General features: G+C 45.4%; 1 protein-coding gene across 1 annotated transcript in view; it reads left to right on the plus strand.

Moving 5' to 3' along the window:
* Positions 1–16,879, plus strand: part of LOC309350265 (uncharacterized protein) — a gene marked incomplete at its 5' end in the record, with an annotated part of 83,533 nt that overhangs the window by 5,672 nt on the left and 60,982 nt on the right. Inside the window, 2 exons of the mRNA XM_081877124.1 lie at positions 305–415; positions 2,208–2,306. Coding sequence (XP_081733250.1) covers positions 305–415; positions 2,208–2,306 — 210 coding nt within the window. The remainder of the gene's footprint in view (positions 1–304; positions 416–2,207; positions 2,307–16,879) is intronic.

The following is a 16,879-nucleotide window of genomic DNA, read 5'->3' on the forward strand; positions in this document are numbered from 1 at the left end:
AGGTATCCCCCCTTGCTTCCTCCACCTGCTTACCCACCCAGATTACCACCCCTTGAACAGTTGACTGTCTCTGGCTGATGGCTACCACAGCATATGGAAACCCTTTTTCCTGGAGTGGCAATGGTATGTTGGCTTGTTGCTGTTTAGTCGTTTAGTCATGTCTGACTCTTTGTAACCCCATGGACCAGAGCATGCCAGGCACTCCTGTCTCCCACTGCCTCCTGCAGTTTGGTCAAACTCATGTTGGTAGCTTCAAGAACACTGTTGGCTACTGATGGCTGAATCAGAATTTTCTTTCTTCAAGCATCTGTTTTTCAAGACGTGGTTACCTTCTTAGAATCTCCAACGGGTGAAAGATATATAATACTTGAGATTTTCATCCTTACTGCCATGACACTGCTGCTTTTCCTTCTATGTAAGTACATAATTAGCATACTTTGCAAGTAATGTCATGTGCTTTGCTTAAATGTCAATAGCATTTCCAAAAAGAGATGGCAGGATCCACCTTCCATTTACCCCTTTCATCTCTCTTTGATATCAGGGGTTGAGTTACAGCTGTCATTCATTGAGAGCAATGACACTGTTTTGTTCTCCCTGAATAAGTGAGTTCCAGCACTTGGAACAGAAACAGAGGCTAACACAAGTCCCTGGGACACCCTGGACAATTCCCTTTCCCAACTAATCCTCATTTGCTTGTGGGAAAGCCCTGTGATGGAAACGTTTCTTTTCTGAGCAGGTTGAGTCATCTAGTGCCCCCCCCCCCAGCAAACACTTAACTAACAACAGCGCCTGATTGGCCAGCATTCCAAGGGAGGCAATTGGAGTGGAGTGAGGGAGTGGGAGAGAGGAATTCAGTCTGTGAGTTGGATTCTGTTAGGAGAGTTTGTTCTGACAGGTGGTAGAGCTGAAGAGAGCTGAGAACTCTCAGTATATGCGCTAAGGTTCTGAATCTCAGCACTCTGTTAAAATAGACAAGACACAGTCCCACAAGCTGTTTACAGGGGGAAAAGGGTCCTCAGAGGGGATACTCTGACTGGAAAGGGCAATAGTGATTCCAAGGCTAAGGAGGATTTGAGGGTCTGTAAAGGAAACAGTCCAGTTAAAATCCTAATTTCCTGAAATGTGTGTGGAGAAGTCTGATCTATGAAAGATGTGTAAAAGGAAGTAACCTTAAGCCTGTATAGCATACAGTCTATAACTTGAAACAGTATATGTTTTAATAAAAAGCATCAGCATCGCGCAGTTAATAACCTCACTGTTTGTTACATTTCTGTGGAAGAAGAACCAAAACTCCTTGTTTACATCTGTTGTAATAACGTTGGTTTGCAACCTGTTTTCCCAAAAGTAAAAGCCACAGTAGCTCGTGATTCATTCTCCATTGGGGGAATTCACCTGAGGGAAGGGAAACTGAGTCTGGCACAGCAGTGCCAGGGGGAGAAAGAGTGCCATTGCATCGCCGCAGGCCCAATTCCTGATCCTCGCCACCCTGCCCTCTGCTAGGGCTCCAGTCCCCTGAAGGAAAGTGCTTGGGGAAAACAGGCTGCAAAGGAAAAGGCCATGGCCAATTGGGTGGGTCCAGAGCCTACCTAAATATCAAAATATATGCAGGGCTTTTTTCAGCTGAAATTGATGTGGACCCTGTTCTGGCCCGTCTCAGGTGGGCGTTGTGGCCATTTTAAGAGAAGAAGGGAGGCATTAATGCTGAGTTCCAGCACCTCTTTTTGCAGAAAAATAGCATTGGATAGATGAGCCCTTGACCTATTTGAACACCTAATTCATTTTTAAAGGGCACTTGAAAGTAAGCAAAGCTCGGGGGGGGGGAATCAAATGATCCAAGAATTTGCATATTTTAAGCATGTGGCAGAGCATGAGGCAGCCTGGCAAATGCAAGACTGTAGGACAAAGAGGACAGGTGTATCTGGACAACCAAAAATCCAAAGCTCTCAAAGGGAGGACAAACCATCTAATGACAGAAGTAACAGGCCAAATGGAAACAGGACTTCAGATCAGCAGGGCAACCGCTGTCAAGGGCCGAGAGCAGAAAATATTAATAAAAGTCATAGCCATGGTTTTGTTGATTTGATTTCTTATCTGTGTTACAAGTCAGCAATTTAAATTGAATATTAAAAGCAGTTTGAAACCAAGTATCCTCTCCCCCAGTTAGTCAGACAATTTAATCATTTCTTTTCTACCTACTTCATCCTTAGATCAAAAGGAACTAAAAAGAAGAGCGGAGTTTAAAATGGCAATGCATATCATTCGGACCTTTGTTGTTGGGCTTGATACAATCCATGAAGACAAGGATGGTAAGCATTTTTTTTATGCACATCCTCACTTTTGCTAGACCTTGTTTAATTTAAACAGGCTTCAATTCCTGTAGTTCACTTTCGGATTCATATTGTGTAAGCAATACATTTATTCAATGAAACTCATCACCCAATAGAGTTTATCACATTTCATTGCTCAGCTAGAAGAAAAGTAGATGGTTGTGATTCTCACATCCCCCCACTAGAAATGCTGTTTTTCCCCATCAAACTGTAATTCACAGTGTTTATACTACTGCAAGCTTTTAGCACTAGCACAAGGGGATTTTGCCCCCACTTCTCCCTGCATGCCATCACCAAAGCTGCTCTGCAGGGTGGGGGAAACTTCAGAACAGATTGGAGGGAAAGGGGCAGAAGATTGCATTGTACAAGGAGAAATTCCTGCACTGACATAATGTCCTCCTTAGAATTATGTGGAATGCAACCCAGTATTCATCAGAAAAAGAGTTTTGGCGCCTCTATTTTCTTAGATCTCACAAAGCATAATGTTGTTGTCGTTGTTTAGTCGTTTAGTCATGTCTGAATCTTCATGACCCCATGGACCAGAACACGCCAGGCACTCCTATCTTCCACTGCCTCCCGCAGTTTGGTCAAACTCATGTTTGTAGCTTCAAGAACACTGTCCAGCCATCTTGTCCACTGTCGTCCCCTTCTCCTTGTGCCCTCCATCTTTCCCAACATCAGGGTCTTTTCCAGGGAGTCTTCTCTTCTCATGAGGTGGCCAAAGTATTGGAGTCTCAGCTTCAGGATCTGTCCTTCAAGTGAGCACTCAGGGCTGATTTCCTTAAGAATGGATTGGTTTGATCTTCTTGCAGTCCATGGGACTCTCAAGAGTCTTCGGCGATCAGCCTTCTTTATGGTCCAGCTCTCACTTCCATACATCACTACTGGGAAAGCCATAGCTTTTACTATACGGACCTTTGTTGGCAAGGTGATGTCTCTGCTTTTTAAGATGCTGTCTAGGTTTGTCATTGCTTTTCACCCAAGAAGCAGGCTTCTTTTAATTTCATGACTGCTGTCACCATCTGCAGTGATCATGGAGCCCAAGAAAGTAAAACAGCATCATCTTTTAAAATTTTAAATAGTTCAGCTGGAATACCATCACTTCCACTGGCCTTGTTATTTGCAGTGCTTTCTAAGGCCCATTTGACTTCACTCTCCAGGATGTCTGGCTGGGGTGTACGAGACAGCCATGTCTTTCTGGTATAATTCTTCTGTGTATTCTTACCACCTCTTGATGTCTTCTGCTTCTGTTAGGTCCTTACCACTTTTGTCCTTTATTTTGTACGAAATCTTCCTTTCATATCTCCAATTTTCTTGAACAGATCTCTGGTTTTTCCCATTCTATTGTTTTCCTCTATTTCTTTGCATTGGTCGTTTAAGAAGGCCTTCTTGTCTCTCCTTGCTATTTTTTTTTTTTTTTTTGAAATCTGCATTCAATTTCCTGTACTATCCTTTCACTATCTCCCTTGCATTTTGCTTGCCTTCTCTCCCCCGCTATTTGTAAGGCCTCATTGGACAGCCACTTTGCTTTCTTGCATTTCCTTTTCATTGGGATGGTTTTCGTTGCTGCCTCCTGTATAATGCTATGAGCCTCCATCCATAGTTCTTCAGGCACTCTGTCCACCAAATCTAAATCCTTTTTTTTTTTTTTAATAAATTTTTATTGAATTTTCAAATTTTTTTTAACAAACAAACAAACATATAAAGACAGAACAAAACATACATAATTTCATAACCTTACTTTCATAACCTTCTTTCATTGACTTCCCCGCACCCTCCCTCCCACATTCCAATTTCATTGATTATCTCAGCAAGTTATTTCCTCTCATCCCTTAAATATCTTGTCTTTTCTTAAAATTTATCACCTATGCTTGACCCATTAACTTATCCAATTTTACACAATAAATCATTTCTCTAAGGACGGCCTAAGTTTTTTCCCATAAATTCCTCCCTTCCCATATTACACCTAAAATCATAATATAGCAATTCTAAATCTCAGATTTCAATTATTCTACTCTCCCCTCCCTCCCTGCCCCGGTTCTGTCCCTTCCCAAACCAATGTCCCAATAAGTTGGCTGCTTTAGCCCGGGTTTCTCACATCGGAGGCTCTTAAGCCCCAGTTAGTCTCTCTCCACCAGTTTTGTTGATAGTCCATTTTGTTGGCCCTCTCTTTTTGAGGAGGTTCTGTCACCAGCCCCTCATATTTTTCTCCTTCCAAATCAGTCAGTATCAGTTTCTGCTCAGGACCACTCAATCTCTCATACTCCAGCCGAATGAAGAAGTCCCAATCGAACTTGTTTGCTCTTATATAGTCCAGTATTCCAGTTATTTCAGGGACTTCTTCCTTTCTCTTTCTCTCCTTTTGCAGATTTGCAAAATCTAAATCCTTAAACCTGTTCCTCACTTCCACTATGTATTCATAAGGGATTTGATTTAGATTGTATCTTACCGGCCCAATGGTTTTTCCTACTTTCTTCAGTTTAAGCTTGAATTTTGCTACAAGAAGCTGCTGATCTGAGCCACAGTCAGCTCCAGGTCTTGTTTTTGCGGAGTATATAGAGCTTCTCCATCTTTGGCTACAGAGAATATAATCAATCTGATTTCAGTGCTGCCCATCTGGTGATGTCCCTGTGTAGAGTCGTCTCTTGTGTTGTTGGAGAAGAGTGTTTGTGATGACCAGCTTATTCTCTTGGCAGAACTCTATTAGCCTTTGCCCTGCTTCATTTTGAACTCCAAGGCCAAACTTGCCAGTTGTTCCTTTTAGCTCTTGACTCCCTACTTTAGCATTCCAACCCCCTATAATGAGAAGAACATCCTTCTTTGATGTAATTTCTAGCAGGTGTTGTAAGTCTTCATAGAATTGATCAATTTCAGTTTCTTCAGCAGCAGTAGTTAGTGCATAAACTTGGATTACTGTGATGTTAAAAGGTCTACCTTGGATTCGTATTGAGATCATTCTATCATTTTTGAGATTGCATCCCAGTACAGCTTTCACCATTCTTTTGTTGACTATGAGGGCCACTCCATTTCTTTTATGGGATTCTTGCCCATAGTAGTAGATATGATGGTTATCCAAACTGAATTTGCCCATTCCCATCCATTTTAGTTCACTGATGCCTGGATGTCAATATTTATTCTTGCCATCTCATTTTTGACCACATCCAGCTTACCAAGGTTCATGGTTCTTACATTTCATGTTCCTATGCAATATTTTTATTTACAACATTGGACTTTCCCTTCGCTTGCAGGCATATCCGCAACTGAGCGTCCTTTCGGCTTTGACCCAGCCGCTTCATCAGCTCTGAATCTACTTGTACTTGTCCTCCGCTCTTCCTCAGTAGCATGTTGGACGCCTTCTGACCTGAGGGGCTCATCTTCCAGCGTCATAACTTTTATATGCCTGTTGTCTTTGTCCATGGAGTTTTCTTGGCAGGGATACTGGAGTGGCTTGCCGGTTCCTGCTCCAGGTGGATCGTGTTTGGTCAAAACACTCCACTATCCATCCACTGTCCATCAGGGTGGCCCCGCATGGCATAGCTCATAGCTTCTCTGAGTTATTCAAGCCCCTTCGCCACAGCAAGGCACTGATCCATGAAGGGGACAAAGCATAATAGAAAACTGCAAAGTAATCTTTGTATATTTGGCTTTACTGTGTGGGGAATTGGTTTGTGACCCTGTGATTCCCTGCAGAAAATGAGAACATAGGAGGGGAACATTAGAGATACTTCATGAGCCACTTTTAATATGAGAATAGGATAGTGGATTGCATGGGTCTTAAAATGTTTGAAAATGTTTGAAAATGGTTTCTTAATATTTGCAGATTGTTATTTCAGATACTCTTTTGCCTTAAACTATTTCAAATCTTTTAGACTTCGGAATACTCGCCGTAGCTCAAAACGTATCAGAGGAATTGCTGTATCTTGTCAACAAAAATGATGAACTGCAAAAAGAAATTGGTAAGCTACCCTATGATGCTGAAGAATTGTAGTGCAGTGGGAACCTGCCCTGAGTCTGCACCAGCTGAAAGCCCCTCCTCTAGCTGAAAACTCTTAGAGCCAGAGCAGAGGGCTGCGCTCCTTTGCATGGGGCCACCCTAGAGAAACATCAGAGATATTTAGTTCAGCTCTCATGAACCTCTGAATTGACTTAGCCTCTATGGTTAGGAAAGAAAAGACTTTTCCATTCTTTGCTATAACAGAGCCAATCAAAACAGGTAAGGTAAAAGATCTGTCCTTTATTATTTTCACCCACGAAAGCCCTGCCTCTGCAGAGACAATCAAAAGAGGTCAACTGAAAGAGAGAGATTCATGAGCAGCACTTTGAAGGCAACTTCCGCCAACTTGGTCAGAGAGACTGCTGGGCAGTGGGGTGATTCGTGCAACAGCAAAATCTCTCTCCTGTTTCACAAGCCCATCATCAGACAGAAACCCTCAAGCCCACTCACATAGTGAATTGACCCCTTGGCCACTGAACACATAATAGGTAAAGTGATTATAAAATTGTCTATAAAGCTTTAGATGTGAGAGCAAAGAATGGGAATGAACGCATTGTCAGGGAGAGGCAAACGGGGAAAGAGCTAAGAGGAGAAACCAGCACTTATAGAGAGCTGAAAGAGATCATTAGCAGTCTGTCGTCTGACAGCGAGCCAGAGACAGGCAGGGAGGAGGATGAGCCTGGAACCAGTCATTCTGTAAACAGAGGAAGTCAGGGGCGTGGTTTCCGCAGACTTGCATGTTGGGCAAGAAAAAGTAAAAAGAAACCAGACACGGCATCTTTGCCGACAGGGTCGGACATGCTCTGAAGCACTGGAGATGTTCCTTTGAACTTTGTAAATAAATCAAAGAGATTGTAACTGGCAGCAAGCCTGGAGTTTTTATCTATGCCAACTTGGCAGCACACACCTCTTACAGCATGCCGCGTCCCCAATTTGCTGCTGGAAAGCTGGTGGAATAAGGAATAAGCCTCAGAATGGAGAAGGAGGTCTTGGAGCCGAGAAAGTGAAATGTCGCTCTGGAACAGAGATCGTCCGACTTCCAGGCCTATCTGGAAGAAGCCAGGGCTGCTCAGAAAGGAATCCCAGGTGGGCTATCGGCAGATGGGGGCAAATCAGTGTGGGTGGAACAGTTCCATGGCGACCTGGAAAGTTACTTGGATTTCAAAACCGAGATGAGATATTTTTTAGAGCTTGAATTGGCCAAGTTTGGGAACGATGCCCAGAAAGTTGCTCACATAATTAGACACCTGGCGGGAGGGGCTAGAAGTTGGATCCGGCCGTTAATAGCCTCAAATAATGAAGCCCTCAGAAATGTGGCCAAGTTTTGGCAAGCTATGGACTTTATCTATGCAGATCAAAGTTTAATTGACAAGACGCAGGAGGAGCTTTTGGCTTTGAAACAAGGCAGATCCATGGTACGCAGTTACTGGTCCGAATTTGCTATGCACGTGCAGAAATTGGGTTGGGATTTAGAGACAAGCATTGTTTAAAAATGGACTTAACCCAGAAACTAAGGACGAGCTTGCAAGGGGGCCACGACCTAAAAATATGGATGAATTAGCAAAGGCTGCTCTTGCGGTGGGTTTGAGACAGGAAGCCAGATGGCGGGAAAGGAAGCAAGGCAGAGAGCGGAGTTTCCATGGTGACCGCATTCTTGAGATGCCTGCAGCTGCCTCAGAACATCAACAAGAGCAGGAGCCCATGGAGGAGACTTCTGGGTTAGCTCCATCAGCTAATGGCAGATTCCCTCTGGTTCGGAGGGATTAGCTCTGTGAAAATCAGGTCTGCACCACTACAGCGAAGCGAGGACCCTACAGGAATCACAGGCGGGTGAAGCCTGTGAACGTGGGACTCGGCGGGCACCCTTTGCGCCCCCCAAATCGCAAGGAAACCCGTTTATGGGCTTCGGAGCGGAACGGGGTGAGTGGCATGGTGCTGTGAGTCAACTGCTCTTTTCACGGAGCGAATCCGCATAGCCGTTGCTGGAGAGCACTGACTTTTTCTTGTGGACAATTGGATTTTAAACAACAACCCGTGAGTAGAACGGAAATAGGGCTTTTAAGATATTTTTTAAAATTGACACCGATCGGGGAAGATCTAAACAGGAAGTCCACCTCCCCTTTCTGTAAATAAACTGAAGCAAAGAATATGTTAACTAAGGTCATGGAGAGTCTTACCTAAAGGATTAAAACTCCACTGATTGAAACTACTGTCAATACTCTTTTCGGAAGCAGGGAAGCCTGCAGGAGAAGGTTAAAATTTAGGAACTGAAGCGCCACTTCCCTAAACCTGGGAGCGGTCTGCGAGAGCCTGTTGACGGTGAATTGATAAATTTGACAGCTACCTGTCAAGATACAAAAGAAGGACTTTGTTGCTATTGTCTGTTTCTGTGTACAAAAAGAAGGAAGGTAATTTGAATTGCTACAATTTTACGTCTGGGACTTTTGGGACCGTGCTGGAAGGAGTGAGAAAACTGTGTCCCTCTAGAGGGAGCTTTTGGATATTGTTGCAAGAATGCAGCTGGGCTAAAGATAAAGGCTCTGAGAAATCAGCTTTGACCTTGGATATTTTTAAGGATGGCGGTTGAGAAGGAAGTTGCGTCTGAATTGAACAGGACATTTTATCTGCTGGGAAAGCTGCAAGAACAGATAAATGTTATGGTTACTAATGTTGAAACTCTGGGAACAAAATTGGGCATCGGCAAAGAGGTTGACAGGAACCCGGCACAGGAGTCTTTCTCAATTGAACAAATTGGAGAACCAGAGAAGGAAAAAGTTGCTGCTGTGAAAGTGATGCAAGGGGGAGCTGTAACCCTACAGAGGCAAATGTTGAATTATAACTTGAGGCCCTATATGATTGCTACTAGGAGAAGCCAGTCTTTGGAGGTGAGAGCCTGGCTTGGGGTGGAAAATGAGGGATGGAGAGATCACCCTATGTGGGGATCGGGTAACTTTTGGGATGTGAATCTGAGCCAGGTGGAGATTGGAGTCTTTGGGGCCTTTGGATTTGGAAGGAGTGTGAAACAAGATTTGGAATATTCTATGGGTCCTACTTTCAACTATGGAAGTCTGGCAGACTTGCTAAGAAGGAACATGACTACTGTTGGGTTGGAGCTCCCCCGAGATTTGTCTTTTAACACTAAAGACTATCAAAAAGATCAACAGAGGGGACATGAAAGAGAGCTAAGAGCCTCGGACTTAAGATCTCCGGGTTGATGGACTTTTATTGATGGAACTGTTGGTAGGGGCTGAGACTGGGGAGGGGAGTTGGTGAAAGAAAAATTGGGAATCTAAAGTGTATATCTTTTTTCTTTTTCTTTTTTTCTTTTAATGAGAGATGGGGAAATCGTGGAATGAAATTTTTATGATCTTAGGGGAAACGTCTTAAGAGAATAAGTTCAGATATATAAGTTTTAAATGAGAAATAAGATTAAATAAAGTAAAAGTGGATGGCTTATTGGTAAAAGAGAGAATGGAAAATTACAGTATATTAAGATAAGTTATAAGGATAAAAACAAGGATGAAGGATTTGCTGAAATATCTATTTGAAGTAGAATACAAAGAGGGGAGGTGCGAGGAGGTCAAGGAAATAAGTTAAGAAAGGGAGTTATATTAAGGTTGGGTTTTTTATTGTATCTTTTTTGTCTTTTTTCTTTTTGGCTGTTTTTGGCTGTTTTTGGCTTTTTTATTTCTTTATTTTACTTTTCTTTTGGATATGTTGTGTTTCTGTATTCTGTGTTCCTTTTTGTATTTTTTTTTTTTTAATTGAATAAATATTATTGGGGGGGGGAGGAGCCCATGGAGATAGGCACAGCCTGGGTGCGGGAGAGTTTGAAAGCCCAATGGTTGGGCGGGAAGGAGAAAAAAGACTGGTAAGCGGCAAAAAGATGTTTTGTGTGTCAGAAAACTGGGGACTTTGCCAGAGTGTGTCCAGAGCGTCGTAACTGGCAGGGAATGGTGGGGGCCACCCAAGAGGCAGAGGCAGACGCAGAGGCAGAGGAGTCCCAGCCTTCGGGAAATGAAGAAGCCTGGCTGGTGGTGGACCGGGGCAATAGCCAGGTGGGAGCAACACAGAAAGTCCTCGGCTTGGGCACCCCAAAGCAAGCATAATGTTGAAGGTGGTCCTAGAACTCCCAAATGGCCAGGCGGTGGAGGAGTTGGTGCTCGTTGATTCTGGTGCATCAGCGTCCTTTATTTAGCAAGGAGTTTGCAGCGCAGCACCAACTGAACCTGAGGCCTTTGGATTTTCCGCTGCAAGTGACCACAATTGATGGAAGAGAACTGCTGGGAGGTGAAGTGATGCATCGAATACCTCCAATGCGAATGCGGGTGGCTACCCACTCCGAGGTCATCGCCTTTCACGTGACCACACTGGCAGGTCCACCTATCATATTGGGCATGAGCTGGTTGGCTTTGCACGATCTGGTGGTTTCCCGGCACCAACGGTCCCTGACATTCAGTTTGACGCACTGCATGGAGAACTGCCTGGCTCAAGGGCAACCTCAACAAAGGGAGGGCAGGAGGGCAGCAGCATGCAGAGCAGGGACGAGCGAGATTCCGTCGTGTTACAGGGATCTACAGGAGGTGTTCAGCGAGAAAGAGGCGGATGCGTTGCCACCACATCGACCATATGATTGTCAGATCAACCTGGTCCCAGGGGCCACGTTGCCGGTGGGAAAGACCTATTTCATGTCGGAGGGAGAGCTCAAGGACCTAAAGGAGTTTAATGAGAAAAATCTAAGAAGGGGGTTCATCAGGGAATCCAAGGCGGCAGGGGGGAGTCCCGTGTTTTTTGTGGACAAGAAATCAACTAAAGAAAGGAGGTGTGTACTGGACTTTAGAATCCTGAACAGCCTGATGGAACCGGTGGCTTTCCCAATGCCAAGGATCGACGATGTTCTGGCCCGGGTGAGGAAAGGGAAGATTTTCACCAAACTGGACCTCCGGGGGGCATACAACCTCATATGAGTGCGAGAGGGCGATGAGTGGAAGACCACCATGTTCACTCTGATGGGGGCGTTTGAGTATCTAGTCATGCCCTTCAGTTTGCAGTGCGGAAGTCACTGTTTCCAAGCCTTCATGCACCACGTACTAGGACCTTAGCTGTACAAGAACTGCGTTTGCTTTTTAGACGACTTGCTCGTGTACTCCGAAGATGAGAAACAGCACGTGAAGGACGTATGTCAGGTCCTGAGCAAACTTAAGGAGCATCACTTGTGGGTCAAGCTGGAGAAATGTCAGTTCCACGCAAAGGAAGTTGAATTCCTGGGGTACCGGCTGTCGGACCAGGGTTTGGCCATGGATCCGGAGAAAGTGAAGGCGGTGGTGGAATGGGAGAGCCCCAAGACCAGGAAAGGTGTTCAGCGTTTCCTGGGTTCCAGCAATTTCTACAGGAAATTCATCAAAGATTTTGCAAAACTGACGGCACCCATAACGGGCTGTCTCAGTGTCAAGAAGAGGTTTCAGTGGACGCAGGTGGCCCAAGAGGGGTTTGAGAAGCTTAAGAGGGCTTTCGCTTCGGAGGAGCAACTGATCCACGTCGACCCTGCTCAACGACCACTGGTGGAGACAGATGCGTCGGATCGGGCGATGGGGTGGTGCTGCTGCAGCCAGATCGAAAGGGGGAGTGGCAGCCGTGTGCTTTTTTTGCGGAAACTGAACAGATCGGAGCAGAACTACACCATCTATGATAAGGAATTGCTTTCAAACAATGGAGGCACTTCCTGATTGGGGCAAAGCACCAAATTTTGGTGTGCACTGACCACAAAAATTTGGAGTACACCGTATGGCACGGGTGTTGTGCCAGAGACAGATAAGATGGGCAGAGTTCTTTGCCAACTTAAACTTTAAGATCCAATATGTGCCGGGAGAGCAGAATGCGAGGGCGGATGCGCTCTCCCGGAAACCCGAGTATATGATGGGGAAGGACCACCGGTGGCAAGACTGATGTTCCCCGAGAGCAAATGGATGTGTGTGGGGGGACGTTAGTCAAGGACAACAAACTAATGCAACTGCTCAGAGACGATGACTTTGCCAGACAAAAGATGGGGGAGTTGAGAGAAAAAGGGGGTGCCGAGGGGGTTTTTGAAGTGAAAGGGGGGCTTCTGTACCATAGGGGGGCCTTGTACATTCCAGGAGAAAACCTTCAAGGCAGAATTCTCAAGCAACTCCACGACAGCTGCACGGCAGGGCATTTTGGACAGCATAAGACCATGCTACTGGTCACACGGGAATTTTGGTGGCCAAGGGTGAGAGAGGATGTAAAGGAATATGTGCGAGGGTGCGACACATGTCAGAGGGCCAAAGGGGAAAGGGTGGCACCAGCGGGGTTGCTGGAACCGTTGCTGACACACGGAAAGCCGTGGGAGGTGGTAGGGGTGGATTTTATCACTGATCTGCCCAGATGTAAGGGTAAGACCGCTATCATGGTGGTGGTGGATCTCCTGACCAAAATGTGCCACTTCGTGCCCTGTTCGCACACCGTGACGGCAGAATAAACAGCCAAGCTGTTCATAGAGCATGTGTTTAGGTTACATGGGGTGCCTGCACGGGTGGTTTCGGACCGGAGGGCTCAATTCACCTCACGTTTTTGGCGCAAACTCATGGGGTTGCTCCAGGTGGAAGTGAGTTTCACTACGGCTAGGCACCCTGAGACCAATGGGCAAGTGGATAGGGCAAATGCTGTTTTACAACAGTATTTGTGGTGTTATGTAAGTCAAAAACAGAACGATTGGGTGGACAAACTAGCCCTGGCAGAGTTTGCTTACAATAACGCGGAGAATGTATCCACTGGGATGACTCCGTTCTTTGCCAATCACGCGCATCATCCCAGGGCTTTCCCTGGAAGGGGGGAGGAGTCGTGGAGTGTTCCCACAGCCGAACAGTATGTGGAGGTGATGGAGGCGATCCACAGACAGCTGCAGTTGAATTTGGAAAGGGCTCAGGAGTTATATAAGAAGGAAGCCGACAAACATCGGCGGCCAGGGGAGGTCATCAGGGTTGGGGACAAGGTGTGGTTGTCCACGCAAGGGTTGCCTTGGAGAGGGGGCTGCAAAAAGCTCAAGCCCAGGAAGGTGGGGCCTTTTGAGGTTATCCAACAAATAAAGCTGGTGGCATTTAAGCTTAGGTTGCCAGAGAGCATGAGAATCCATCCGGTGTTCCACAGGTCACTGCTGTTCCCCTACAGAGAGGGGGGAATATTTGGTGGTGTGGGAAGGGGCGTGGGAAGGGGCCCCAACATCAGAGAATACCTGGGTCCCAGAAGACAGTATTTCCGACAAGGAACTGGTGGAGGAGTTCCACAGTTTTTCCCCTGACAAACCCAAAAGCAAGGGTAGATCCTTTCAACAGGTGTTCTAAACAACAGACGACGAAGAGGAATTCGAAGGTTTCCCAGCATCGGACGACGAGGAGGAAGAAGATGAAGGCGTAGACTGCGGAACACCAGGAATTGGGGGTTGGAGGGGGGTGTTCGAAGAGATGGATGAGGAAGAGGGTAGTTTTGCTGGCTTCTCCCCTACCACCCCAGAGGAAAGAGATATGGGTACAGTCAGGTCTCCTGAGCGGGAGGGGGCCTTTGAGGAGGGGGTGGATGTCAGGGAGAGGCAAACGGGGAAAGATTTAAGGGGAGAAACCAGCACTTATAGAGAGCCGAAAGAGATCATTAGCAGTCTGTCGTCTGACAGCGAGCCAGAGGCAGGGAGGGAGGAGGATGAGCCTGGAACCAGTCATTCTGTAAACAGAGGAAGTCAGGGCCGTGGTTTCCGCAGACTTGCATGTTGGGCAAGAAAAAGTAAAAAGAAACCAGATACGGCATCTTTGCCGACAGGGTCGGACATGCTCTGAAGCACTGGAGATGTTTCTTTGAACTTTGTAAATAAATCAAAGAGATTGTAACTGGCAGCGAGTCTGGAGTTTTTATCTATGCCGGCTTGGCAGCACACACCTCTTACACGCATATTACGTCAATTGCACATAAAAAGCAAGCTAAAGATGTTCAGCACCAAAGCACACATAATGCCATTTCCCTCTTTCTTTTTGACCTTTGGAAATATGATTGCTTTTAAAGACATTGTTCCAAAACCAGGTCTAAATCCTGATTGACAAGGATCTAGAAAATTAGTTTTCTCCAAGAGCACCTGGATCTGGTCCATAACAACCCACTCAAGAACCTTGCACAGGAAGGGGAGATTAGCAACCGGAAGGCAGTTACTTAGATTTTCTGAGCACAAGGAAGATTTCTTAAGGAGTGGTTTTACCACTCCTGCCTTCAAGCAGGCTGGGACCAGCCCCTCTTGTAAAGAGGCATTAATAACCTTTCTAGTCCAGCCAGCTGTCCCCTCCCTGCTAGTTTGTATCAGACACAAGGGGCAGGGTCCAGTGTGCAAGTGGTTGTCCTGACCGATCCAAGGACCTTGTCCACATTTTTGAAGCTTGTCTCATCAGCCCTGTTCAGGGAAGTTTTAAATGGTTGGTGTTCAATTGTGTTTTAATTTTTTGGAAGTAGCCCAGAGTGGTTGGGGAAAACCCTGTCAGATGGGCAGCATGTTGGTGTTGTTGTTGTTGTTTGGTTGTTCCAGAGATCAGCCAAAGCTCAGCAGGAGCACCTGTCAGATCAGCTGGAAAATCCCCCAGAGCCATTTGGAAGCACACTAGATTTGGAAGCCCACTGGATCCATCCTGTCAGCTCAGGCAGGGAGACTGCTTGGCAGCAAACCTGGTGGTAAACCAGCAGAATCCCTCATCTGTCCCAGTTGCCCAATGCCAGCAACACACACACTAGATTCTCCTCCCCCCTCCACAACTCAACAGAGGGCCTGGAAAGAGAAAGAGAATTTTGATAAACCACAACTACTACCCCTTCCCAACCTTCAAGTCTGCCCTGATGCTGCCCTGAGTATCCAGGTGGAAACAAGTAGGTGAGGTTCTTGACTGTGCTCCCTGTTCCAGCTATGCCCACCCAGGTATTTACTGCAGCATCAACATGGGTTGAAGAGTTAATGTTGTTCTTATTTTAATATTTCTGAGCTTCCTAGATGAATATATGTTATCATGTGACGATAACAATTGAAATCTGCACAGACATATAAGGTGGTTCCCATTAAATTCCCTATCTTGTTTTCTTTTTCTCTTCTTCCTCCATATCTGGCTTGACTCAAAGACCACCTTATTGGAAACTTGAATGACGGTTGGATTATATATCAAAGGACTTTCTATTTCTTTTCTCGTGACCAAGATTCATGGGCGAATTCCAAAAAAAAATGTGAGAATGAAGGAGCCAAGCTCCTTTCTATGGAAACATTTCAAGAACAGGTGAGCATCAAAGCTAAGTATAGGAAATGTAGGTGATCTTCTTGAGCCAAAGGGCTCCTATCATCACTATCCATTTAGGAAGGTTACATGTGCCTGTATGCAGCCAAGACAGCAATTCCCTCAGTCAAGCCAAGGGGTGGGAGGGGCAGGGAGAGCTGCTACCATATGGGACTCAGTAAGGTTTCTTGGAGCTGCTGAGCTCTAATAGAATGAAGCTGGCAGTCAGGATAGAGATCTTCAAGGAGGAGGAGGAGTAGATACTTCAGAGGCATCTATCACTTGGATTCTCTGTAAATTCTTCCTCTGTTCTTTGCGATGTATTCTGTTGTGGGGGGGGGGGGAAGGCTACCCTCACCATGCTAACCTTCTGGCAGGAGAGTATCATGGAGATGACTCTAGAGGAGCTTGCAAGGTATATCCTTTTCCCAGCCCTTTAGCTCTGGCACAGGGGCTACTGGGGTGCTGCAGGGCACAGACATGGGTGAGATCTCATCATCATGCCATCAAGCATACCACAACCAGACTGATTCCAGTGTCTCTGGAACCAAACATCAAACATGGATGCAGAAATTGGAGTATTTGACACACAGGTCACTGTCCTGCTAGGTGGTTCCAAGACCAACTGTTCTCTTTGGGATGCTTCCTTGATTCCATCACCATCATCTTCTTCATTCATCATCATCATCACCATCAGCATCATAATTTTGATCAGGGGGACAATACCACATCCAGTGTACGAAAATATTATTGGTGATGGGAATACAATGTATAGTTTGGATCACTGCTTCTAAAATGTGTTTGCTTTATGCCTCTTGAATTTCTGTAAAGGGCTATATAGTCTCCCAGAGAAAGGGACATTGTCTTAAAAGATTTTATTTGTTCTTTCTCTCTTTTTTTTAAACATAATTTTTAAACAATCATATCACATTATTTCAAATCACATTAATTCCAAATTATACAGCCAATTTTTTCAATTTTGTTGGGGGTACCCATACATCAAACTCCGGACGAGAATGCAAACATCACTTCTATTACTGCATTAATTAAACAGTTCTATCCAGTTCTATCCAGATAGTCTCTTTTTTACTTTCTTCATTCTTGTTGTTGTCATATATTCCTTTCTTTGTGATCTCTGATAATCACAGGCAGGTTAAGAACAAACATTGTCTGCGTGGGTTTTACGCACTCCACAAGTCATATTTCATAGGGACAGCCGCCATTCCACTCCTACTTCGAAAATTTATCTT

The sequence above is a fragment of the Podarcis erhardii genome (genome assembly GCF_964252035.2).
Source record: "Podarcis erhardii genome assembly, chromosome: 9".
In the NCBI taxonomy this organism is placed as follows: Eukaryota; Metazoa; Chordata; class Lepidosauria; order Squamata; family Lacertidae; genus Podarcis; species Podarcis erhardii.